This window comes from Corylus avellana, chromosome ca7 (genome assembly GCF_901000735.1).
Source record: "Corylus avellana chromosome ca7, CavTom2PMs-1.0".
Taxonomy (NCBI): Eukaryota; Viridiplantae; Streptophyta; class Magnoliopsida; order Fagales; family Betulaceae; genus Corylus; species Corylus avellana.
In genome coordinates this window covers 4,690,481-4,701,877 of record NC_081547.1, presented here as the reverse complement: position 1 = coordinate 4,701,877, position 11,397 = coordinate 4,690,481, and the positions used below count along the sequence as shown (strand labels likewise).

The 11,397-nt window shown below is 34.5% G+C and overlaps 1 protein-coding gene across 1 annotated transcript; it reads left to right on the top strand.

The window, feature by feature from the left end:
- Positions 1 to 4,375: 4,375 nt before the first annotated feature.
- Positions 4,376 to 11,151, top strand: LOC132186551 (ubiquitin-conjugating enzyme E2 4). Its single transcript, XM_059600528.1, has 6 exons — positions 4,376 to 4,563; positions 4,677 to 4,756; positions 5,313 to 5,427; positions 5,542 to 5,594; positions 5,697 to 5,825; positions 10,855 to 11,151. The coding sequence occupies exons 1-6, from the start codon at positions 4,520 to 4,522 to the stop codon at positions 10,983 to 10,985; spliced, it is 552 nt and encodes a 183-aa protein (XP_059456511.1). The 5' UTR covers positions 4,376 to 4,519; the 3' UTR covers positions 10,986 to 11,151.
- The last annotated feature ends 246 nt before the right edge of the window (positions 11,152 to 11,397 follow it).

Here is an 11,397-nt window from a genome sequence, read left to right as displayed (position 1 = left end):
GTGGATTTGGCTCAAGTGCTGCAAGAAACCTTTGTAGTTTTTTCAACTCTTCATATTTAATTTTAATTTTTTCATGAGAAAGAGATAAAAGAATTAAATATGGACCCTTGAAAAATTACATGTACTTATTTATTATTATTATTATTATTTTTATAACGTAGGAGAACTTTACTCAGATTAATTGCACGTCGCAAACGCATACTGTATAACAATTTTCACCGTTAATCAAACTCCTACGGGTAATTAACTCCATCCGCCAGAACTAGTTATCAGATAATCTAGGAGCTTTCACCCTTGACGGGCTAAGCAGTTTATCCTTGTGCCCAGGAGTTTATCTCATGTACTTATTTTTACGGCACCTAAACCAAATCTTTTTTATTTTCTAGGCATCCAATCAAAACCTGTCTCATAAACATTTGGCTTAAAAAGTTATAAATTCTGCTTTTTCCTTCTCATTTGTGTGGCTATATATATTTTGTTCCTAAAATTTGATCAATTAAGATTTTTGTTCTTACAATTAAAAAGGTTTCAAATACAATTTAAAAGATATCATTATCTTCCTTTCAGTGATAATTAAAGCCGAACATTTTAAATTTATTGGATAAAATTATATTTTAATATAATAATTACAATATCATCAAGCATATATAGAGTATGTCCTTTGGGCCCCTATTTGGGAAGTAGGCATCATAAAAGATGTGGCCGTGCGGCCGTGCCTTGCCAAAATTCCCTCTTGAAGTTTCTCCAACAAGGGTAAAGCTATTTTTTTTTTTTTTTTAAATGCTAAATTCTATAATTTTATTGAACATTCATCTAACAATGCTGACGTGATACTCGTACTCCCAACCAACCATTAATTTTTTATTTTATTTATTTAACAAGGATTAAATCAAAGGTTAGTTGGGTGTATTACGTCAACATTGTTAGATGAATATTGAATAGAATTATGAGTAATATTATATATCATTTCCACATCCCTCAAAGCTTATGTGGAATGATGAGTCTATAGCTGAGTAAGCAAGTAAGCTGGTGTTAATGTGTGATTACGTAAACATTTCATATAACTATAATCATACATATGAAAAACAAACTTTGTAGGTCCGTCCCTGGTCATACACATCATAACTTTTATGTAACGTGGTAAAACAATAATAATAATAAATGCAATTCATGGCACATTTTTCATGCATAAAATATTTTATATATCTAATCATTTCCTAATTGGAATTTGCATCTAGTGCAAAGTTATAACTTTTGACTATCCAAAGTCACATGCCTCCTATAGGGTAATCTAAAAATATTCTAAACCATATGGTAATTTTCCCCATTATCTAGTGCCACAGGTTTCTCGACAAGACCTCATATTTAAATAAAAACCACATTATCTTACATCGTTGTAACCAACTTGCTTCATATTTACGGCCCTTTGGTTTAGAAAATTAAGGTGCATGTTTGACTGTTTGTCATGTGACCTAAGAGACTAAGACAATTGTATTTTTTGGCCAATAGGAAAAAGGCAGGAGCCTTGTGTTTAGCCTAAGTATATGATATATGGTACTAATTCAATGAATATGAGGTGAGAAATTTTTGCTGGGCTCTTTTGGTCAAAAGAATCTGCTATTAATATTCTTTGCTTAAATGGTTGAGTTCCTTTTGAAGTGCACAAACCAAGGCAATTATATATCCCTTTCAGTTTTGGTTTCAAACCCACATTCTCTTTTGATCAAATGAAGCCTTATAGTTCTAGCAACTTTGACCGCCTAGCAAGCCATCTCTTTCTGTACAGGTAGTTCTGTTTCAGGAATATTGCCTCTCTTCAAACTATCCCTTGTGGCGGTTTTAGTCAATGGACCGAGTCATTTATTTGACTCATTCCTGATAATTTTTTTTTGTTGTTCTACTGATTACTGATTGTTTTGGGGCTCGAATTGATTAAAAAAAAAAAAAAAAATCCCCAATCTTACATCGGAGGATGAAGGCATATTTGAAGCCTAACAATTTGAGAAAGAATGTATAAATCTTGAATCAAGTTTAAAGTTCATAAACCATATTCTGAAGAAGCAACCAAACTAGTTAAGTGCACTGTAAGTTGTTTACTTGGGGATCTACCTTGAAATTTGCTTCCATGTTTTCGAATATTAGGGGTGGGAAGGGGTTAAGAGAAGCACTAGGGCGGCAGGCAAATGAACTCAGAAAAATTTTCAAACTGACGTAGCAAGGGTTTTTAAATTAAAAAAAATGCAATTTTATCTCCCTTGTCTACCACTCACGATCTGCCATGTCAGTTTGAAAATTTTTTTAGGTTCATTTATTTTACTTCCTAGAACTCCCCAGAGGGTTAAACTTAGGCGTAGGTTTGAAGCTTGACCCATGTGAGTATACCTTTTTCTTTTTTTTCTTTTTTTTGTCCATTTTAGTACTCCAAATTTGTCAAAGCCTAGCCTAATTGCTTGTTGAAAATTTCAAAAGTTTAAACACTAATAGGAAAAAATAAATTTGAGATATTCAATTAATACTTCAATAATATTCCTCACGTGTGAAATAAGACAACATTCAAGCTCTATTTGGTTTGCGAAATAGACATTCCATTAGGAAAATGAATAGGTAATGCTAGGAATAGAAGAGGTTGGAATGAAATAATTATTCCAATTCTTTAGTTAGGTAGCAACACATATTTCTTAATTGGATTTGAACCAAAGTTACTAAAATGTCCATTTGATTTCTAATTTTTTTCAAAAATCAATTAAAAAAAAAAAATTAGTAAAGTCAATGTTAGAATTCAAAACTGAAAACTCCGATTATGATACTATATATGTTAAATAAGTAAGTGGCGATTTAATATGGATCCGGCTTTAGTGCTGTGGTTAAAACTTAAAACTACAGTGACTTTCTTTTTAACGTTCGAATTGAATGCAATCAAGCCTCATTTGCCACATCTGTTAATTTTTTTTTTTTATTTATTTATTATGGAAATTGGGGTACCATGAACATGGTTAGGTGCAAATAATATGCCAAGGATTATACCTGAAAATGGGCTTATTCAGAAGCCATGTAAAAAGCCAACTTTTGTGTCTAGTGGTTGAGGATCTCTTTCGGGAATTATTTTAGCTTTATAGACAAGTTTATTAATTTCAGCCGAAAATTAAAGAAAAGAAGCCTCAATAAATACTGCAAATGTGCTTCACCGACTCATCAAGCTATGCCTTTATATTTGCAACCCCACACGCTTTTGAAAGGTATCCTTCAAATATCAACTTGCCCAAAATATCTTTACTGCCCCATAAAATTACACCGGATCTTCTTCTTCTTCTTCTTCTTATTATTATCTTTTAAAATTCTGTTTTTAGAAGCGTTTTATGTTTATGTTGTTTGGTAATATTTTATTTGATATGATTTTGTTATATTTCCATTTTGTTTTTTTTTTTTTGATAAAAAAGGCATATCCGGAAGCTTATTTGTCTATTTTACTTGAACATAATAATAATAGCATCTGCCCGTTGGGAGCCGCACAAAAAGAGGACATAGACGGTGAGAACCGCATGCAATCATTTAAGTCCAACGGAGCCATAGCATAATTTAGTTCCATTGAGACATGAGTAGGACTCAAAGCGACTCATATTAATAGGCTTCAGATTCATCGATGAAGTAAAAGGGTATTTAATTTTAAATGAAAAGATTAAAAACTTTTTAAAGTTGAAATGAGGTAATATTGGTACACCATTATTATTATTATTATCAAAATTTGTTTATTCCCTTTGTTTAAAAGCTTAAAACCGAGTAATTCTAGAAGTCACTCCTATATTATTTTGTGTTACTCTAAAAACGAGGTAGTTTTTAAAATTACTATTTGATCAAAATTCAATAATAATCGGCTGAGAACACGCCTAATGAAGCGGATATCACTAGTTCGAATCTCTCTCTCCCCTCTTGTGCGGACATGTCAAAAAAAAAAATCAATAATAATCAATCATGAGGTCAATAACAATTTTAGAAGCCACATCATTTAAAACAAGCAAAAATAGACTTTATCTTTGATATGACACTACTAATTTCCAATTTGAACCAATTCAACTGCTTTAAAAGTAGCATTTGATTGTTTTATGATTTTGTTAAGACTTTCGGTTTTGTTTTCTATTCTTAAAATAAAAATATTAACAAGCAAATCAAAAATTTAAAAATACTATTTTTGAAAATACTAAAAATTATATTTTTATTGTTATCACCATCTCACATTGCTACGTAATTTTATTTTTTTTTAATGTTTTTTTTAACGTGGTTGATTCAACGGACTGCAAGGGTGGAATCTTGAAAGTGCAAGCCATGCAATTTGATAATATTGAAATAATCTGGGTCCTGATTGGAAACTTTTCCTCTCCATTATTATCTGATCTCCTATTAAGTTTCACTCATTGATGTCTGAGCCATCTTTAGCTTCTATCAGTTGTACAAGAAACTCTTTTCTCTCTCTCTCTCTCAAAAACCACTGGAGAAAAAATTGCAGGAATTACAAAGAAAAATCATGTCTTCCCCAAGCAAACGTCGAGAGATGGACTTGATGAAACTGTTAATCCTCTAATCTATAATCTCAAACGTTATCTTGAATTTTTTTGGTCGGTGAACTTTTTTTGTTGTCAATTTTGACTTGTTTTTTATTTTTTGTTTTTGGTTTTTACTAGGATGATGAGTGACTACAAGGTAGAGATGATCAATGATGGCATGCAAGAGTTCTATGTAGATTTCCATGGACCCCGTGACAGTAAATCTTTAACACCCATCTTTGTGTTTTCTCATTTTTGGTGCTTCTGCATTAATTTTGAGCTTTCTAAGACGGTTGCTATAATGGGTCTTTGCTATTTTTGCTTCATCTTTCTTATTTTAGCTATGTCGACCATATGCAGATGTTATAAACTCCTGATTCAAATTTGGGTGATGACACAAAGATGCTAATTACCAATTTTCCCAACTGTAAATTTTGAAATTGCTTTTTAGTTCTTTGATTCCTTAAATTATGCAATTTTCGGGTTTTGGGTACTTGTGTGCTTTTTTTGGTTTCAGAAAGCAAATTAGCGATGTATGATTTGATTTCTAATTTTCTATATTGCGTATACTGTGGCCTTTTTGGTTGAAATATCTATAACCATTTTAACCCTGTAAAGCTTACCAAGAGTCTTCTTGTTATAACACCGGTAGATTTTCTGTTTGCTTATCATTCGCAATGGCTTCAGAAGTTTTAAAACTAGACTGAAAATTGGCCCTTTACAGTTTTGAGCAAAGGAGATATTTTCCTCCATTCATATGATGGATTCTGGCAGGTCCTTATCTCGGAGGAGTGTGGAGGATAAGAGTTGAGCTACCAGATGCTTACCCGTATAAATCTCCCTCCATAGGCTTTGTTAATAAGATCTATCACCCAAATGTTGATGAGATGTGAGTCTAAAAGTTAAAAATCTGTAATTTTCTCTATTGGGTAGTTTACCTTATTCGTCAATTTGAAGAGGAACTATGTGCAAGTCTGACCATCTTGGCTGATTTTACTTTCAGGTCAGGTTCAGTTTGTTTAGATGTTATTAACCAGACTTGGAGCCCCATGTTTGGTAATAAAATCAATTAGGCCTTTTCATTGAAAACATTTTTTTTTTTCTAGTTTTGGTGGTTGCAAGCTACTTGTCCTATACATTGACATCTACGTTTTGCAGATCTTGTAAATGTGTTTGAAGTATTCCTACCACAACTTCTGCTGTATCCCAATCCATCAGACCCTTTGAATGGAGAGGCTGCAGCTTTGATGATGCGTGACCGAGCTGCTTATGAACAAAGAGTTAAAGGTATTGATCCTTTTCAAAGTTATAGTTTTCCGGTTATGCCTTCCTTGTAATATTAATATTCCTGGTCCAGAATTGCAAACTTGCTTTATGTTTCTCCAATATCCACCACTTATTTTTACTTTCCTTTATAGACTGATTTTTTTTCTTATAAAGTATTTGGCTTCATGACTTTCATGGTATTAGAGATAGAGTCACAATACTTTGAGGCATGGCTTTTCAATCATTATGTTTTTGAAGAGCATAGGACAAATGTTGCTTGTAGAATATAACTGGGCAATGGTATAATTGATCTTATTAACACACATGCAAGTATGTGCGAGCACAAGTCACAGTTCTGTCTCAGATGTGAAAGATATTAGCTTTAACTAATAAACCTAAATTATCTTTAAGTGCTAGCTTGGATCAAGCCATTCATAAAAAAATCGATGCGGCTAAGTGCTGGATAGTGATAATGAACCTTCAAGTCAAATGATTGCAGTTGAATTATCTGTATCAAAAAAAATTACTTTATTAGGGTTGTGCCCCTCTGCCCGTTTGATATATAAACATTACTTATCAAAAAAAAAAAAAAAAATTATCTATCTCATGTTGTTTTTTAGAAGCAAAAAGTTCCTAAAACCAATGGAGTTTCATATGTGAGTAAAATGGCCGGTCTTTTGTTTGTGATTGTAAAACTATTAACCTATATCATTTCTAATGTTAGCTATAAGAAAACGCTATGAAGCAAAGAACACATCTATTAGACGTTTATTCATCCTAAAAGATAATCTACCAGATGTTTAAGGTGTGATTTGTTTGCTCGTCATGTCTAAAAATGGGTGTTAGACACTTGAAGACACAATGGTTGTAAAAAGAATTCACCTTCATGTATTTTATATATGCACCCCTCTAAGCTCTTATCCCCTTGCTGTGGTGGGGAATTCGGGCGGTTCAAGTTTTGAGTGCTCAGATTGGGCGGTGCAATTAGCAACAGAAATCCATCGGCTGGTGGGGGTCTCGTGTGAGGGTTTTGAGGGGCAGTTTTTGGTTATCCTGATAGCTATCTAAGCTGAGGAACGCCATAGGTAGCAGGGCTCAGCCATAGATTAATGTATACATCTAACATCTTAAATTGATAAAGACATTTACTTAAAAAAAAGAGAGAGAGAGAATGAAGAAAAGCAAAGACATTCGTATCAACATGTGTCATCATGTCTAGATTTTTGGGAGTTACCTTGTATGGCACCTTGCATCTCCGGTGGAAACATGAATCCCTTATTTGTGTTTGCAAAAAAACATAGCTTCATTTGAATAGTATGTGGATAATACTTTTATTACTTTAAAAATCCAATATATATATATATATATATATATATATATATATGAAGATAAAAATTGTTAACTCTAGTTCTTTCGATAAAACACAACCATCACCAACATTGGCACTGCTATAAACACTAACATTGTTGCTGCTTTAGTGCTGCCTACTTTTTCATTATTGACACAATTGCCAACACTGTTGCCTGCATCATCACTGTATGCACCACCTCCTCCACCATGGTTTTGTGGAGTGCCACTATCACTTCTTCGTTACGGATCAAGATCCCCTAGAATTATTAGGGTATTCTCTTCAAATCTCAACCACTGTTTTGAAATTAAATGGTTCAAATTTTTCTATATAAGCATTTATTACCATATTTACTTTTTAGCAACTCAGTATTTTTTATCACCTTGGTAATTGCCATATTTTTATGCATTTTAGCAGAGTTGTTAAAAGGAAATATGGTAATAAATGCTGATATGGCACAATCCGAAATGGCCAAGTCACAAAATGCTTTGAAGCTGGCTTTGGCTTGAAGATTAACCTGGCCTAGTTAGAAATGGTCCCTGTGGGTAATGTTGAGAATGTGAATGGGTTGGCTGGCATTTTGGGTTGCGGGGTTTCTTTCTTTGCTTTGAAATATCTTGGTATTTTGTTGGGTCCTCCTTTAAGGCCAAGTCTATTGGAATGGAGTCATTGAAAAGATAGAATGTCAATTGGCTAGTTGGAAAATGATGTACTTGTCTAAGGGTGGTAGGGTTACCCTTGTAAAGAGCACACTTTCCAATTTGCCTACATATTTCTTGTCCCTCTTCCCTCTCCTTGCGGGTGTTGCAAACCGCATAGAGAAGATTCATCATGATTTCTTATGGGGTGGGCTTGGTGAAGAGTTTAAATTTTACTTGGTAAGCTGGTCCAAGGTTAGCTCGCCAATCTCTAAGGGAAGGTTGGCGGTTCGGAACTTGTTGAAGTTCAAACATGCTCTTTTGGAAAAAAATGGCTTTGGCACTATGTGCATGAGAGAGAGGTGAGGTGTACTTTTAAATTTTGCAGTTAGGGGGTGGGTGGATTCTAATGAGCCTCTTGGTTCGTATGGAGTAGGGGTACGGGTTTGGAAGAATATCAGGAGATATTGGGGGATGTTTTCAAGTCATACTAGGTTAGGTTTGAGGTGGGAGATAACACCAATGTTAGAATCTGGCATGATCTGTAGACTGTAGTAGTGTGGGGACAAGGCCCTAAAGGAAGCCTTTCCAAATTTATATGGTATACTTGTGCAAAGGACACTTCAGTAGCGGCTTACTTGGAGTTTTCTAGCAACTCCATTAGTGGAATGTAAGTTTTTTTAGAGCAGCTAATGATTGAGAGGTGGATGTCTTTGCCTCGTTCTTCAATTTGTTGTACTCGATTAGAGTGAGATGGGATGGTGAAAGACAAACTTTGGTGGTCACCCTCAAGAAAAGGGTTGTTCATTGTTAGCTCCTTCTACAATGTCCTTACTTGTAATGATGACACTCATTTCCCTTGGAAGAGTATTTGGCGGACTAAGGTTCCCTGATTGTAAGGTTGCTTGCACCTGGGCTATCTTGGGCAATGCCTAATATTGTTGCTAACTTGTTTGCTTCTTGGTGCACTAGTTGTAGCATTCGGAGTGTTCTTGCCTCTTGTGGCATCTTTGGAGGGAAAGAAATGATATAAGTTTTGAAGACTGTGAGAGGAAGTTGGCGGCGCTCGAGTCCTTTTTCTTTTTTATTCTTTATACTTGGACAGCTGCATTTATGGCTCCCTGGGTGCTTAGTTTTTATAATTTTCTTGTTCTTTTTTCTCCTCACAGTTAGGTGTTTCTTTTGATACTCCATGTATACCTGAGTAACTTTTAGCTTTTTAATAATATTATGATTAGCTCTAAAAAAAAAAAAAAAAAAAAAAAAAGAGAAGAAGAAGAAGATATGGCAAAATCTGAACAATTTAATTTAAAAACAATGATTGAGGTTTGAAGAAATATACTCGGTAGAATATCCTAGGAAATCGAGGGGTTCATGATTCTTTCATTACAACCATATTGGAACCACCCTTTCCTCAGCATCTTTATTGCCATTCCACTCAGCTCCCACAACACCCGCAATTGACAACGTTGATGCCACCCACCAATCATAGCCAGTTATCCATGCTTTTCCCACTTAGTAAAAGTATTACTTCTGTGTGAATATTTATCATATATGCTTCTATTTTTGCTATGAGGTAAGCAGTATCAATTTTTTTCCTACTTAGTCAAAAGTAATTACAAGAGCAAAAATGAAAAGCATGTTTGGTAAATTACTTTGCAAAAGACTACTTATACTAAAATTATGAAAGCATGAATGGAAGGTGGCATTGTTACAATGATGGTGTGGAAAAGGTGGTACTAGTATTTATCGGAAAAAAGGTGGTACTAGTGGTAATAGCAGTTGTTGTGATGGTGGTAGTGGTATATGTGCAGCTGCTTTTGGTGTTAATGATGGTGAAGGCAGTGATGTAAAGGTAATTTTTGATCTGGTAGAAGTGGTGATATGCTTGGCAATGTATTGGTGTTGTGATAGTAAAATGTTGTGTTAGAATGACAGAATTTTGCGTTTGAAAAGTAGCATAATGTTTTAAAATTTTATTCTGAACGTCCAAAATGCAGTTTGTATTTGAATACTAGTAAGTTCCTTTGATATATTGAAAATGACTTACTGAACATAACGTGTCTTTGTTTCCTTTTGATCATTTTATCTTGCTTTTTGAGACAAGAATGGTATTTTCAAGGTTTAATCTATGAAATGCATTAGTAGTGGTACTAGGGTTGTGTTCCTTTGGTACTAGGTTTAATGAATTTCATTTACTATCATTAAAAAAAAAACATCAGTGGTGGAGTTAGCTTGATATGGCCTAGGTAGATCAGCAATCCTGGTTGAGAAGATCCTTTCAATTCGGGTGCATTGTTAACGAATTAGTTCCATGCGGGCCAACTCCATTGGGTCCGGGATTGGCTTCTAATGCCAAAGTCCAACTCACGTTTCGTCAACATAAATTTGTGGTTGAGATTTGGCTTGAGCTAGGGTTCAGTTCAAATTTTAACTAGTTATTGACTTTGACTCTATATATTGCCAGATTTAATTAAGGCATTCAAAAATAAGAATTGTGATTGAGGTTTAGGAAAGAAATGAGGTGGCTCACTTTAGCTATACAATAAAAATAAAACCTGTCTTTATGGCAGTCTCGCCTTTTATTTCTACTTTTAGCATTATATGTACTAAAGGCTAAAGCAGTATGGTAGGAAATTTGCAACAAGAATGTCCCATGTCTCTGTCCAACCCAGAGCCTTGCTAATGCCTACCCCCTTCTTTGTTCAAATCCGGAATGTTAGGTAAAACAACCTATTAACACGTATGATAAACTTATTGCATTAGTTATAGAGATTTTGTTTTTATATTTTCATTCAAGTAATGCTATTTAGTAGATTGTTATATAAGTGCCATACAATCGGGATAGCGTGGCAGTGAGAATCAACCTTTAGATCAGCAGGGCCTTGTTAAAAACGAAAAATCAAGGGTATAACTTCTTAAATGTTGCTTGCAGATCTCACTTTTTCTTATAGACTTGGTTCTGAAATTCTGTAGATGGCTAGGTCTATAGATTTCAAATGTTTGAACTTTGTGGGGGGATATAACTTGATGTTGCTTGCATTCTGTGACCCTTGGCCTTCAGAATACTGTGAGAAGTATGCGAAGGCAGAAGACATTGGGGCTCCCCCAGAAGACAAATCTAGTGATGAGGAGCTAAGTGAAGATGAATCTGATTCCAGCGATGAGCAAGTGGCAGGCAAAGCAGATCCATAGCTGTTCATTGCATGTCCTTTGAACTGTATCTTTATCTGTACATGGTGTTTTAGCTTTTGTTAATTCAACCCCCAACTACAAAGAATAGACTTGTTTATTTGGTCGGGTAAAAGCTTACAACCACTTACTATCCGCTCGTTGTAAATAAATATTTGAATTCGATCGATTTCGTGTTGTAATTTTTTTGTTTGCGTCTTTGTTATTGGGATTTCCAGAAGGGCATGGTTCTTGATTGTGTAGGATATACAAAACCAATAATCATAATAAAAAGAAAAGGGGAGCAAGTCTCTAGCACAAGGAAAAGTATGGAACGCCAAGCAGAATGACAGCTTAAATGCCTCTAAGCGAAAAATTTACTTTTATCAAATCGCCAGTATGGGTGGGGATGTTGACATGTGAACCAATGACTAAG

Bases quoted from the DNA above. Each gene is read 5' to 3' on its own strand.
- LOC132186551 (XM_059600528.1), top strand. From the start codon at position 4,520: ATGTCTTCCCCAAGCAAACGTCGAGAGATGGACTTGATGAAACT. The intron at 4,564-4,676 runs GTTAATCCTCTA...GGTTTTTACTAG, and splicing joins GAGATGGACTTGATGAAACT to GATGATGAGTGACTACAAGG. The intron at 4,757-5,312 runs GTAAATCTTTAA...GGATTCTGGCAG, and splicing joins TTTCCATGGACCCCGTGACA to GTCCTTATCTCGGAGGAGTG.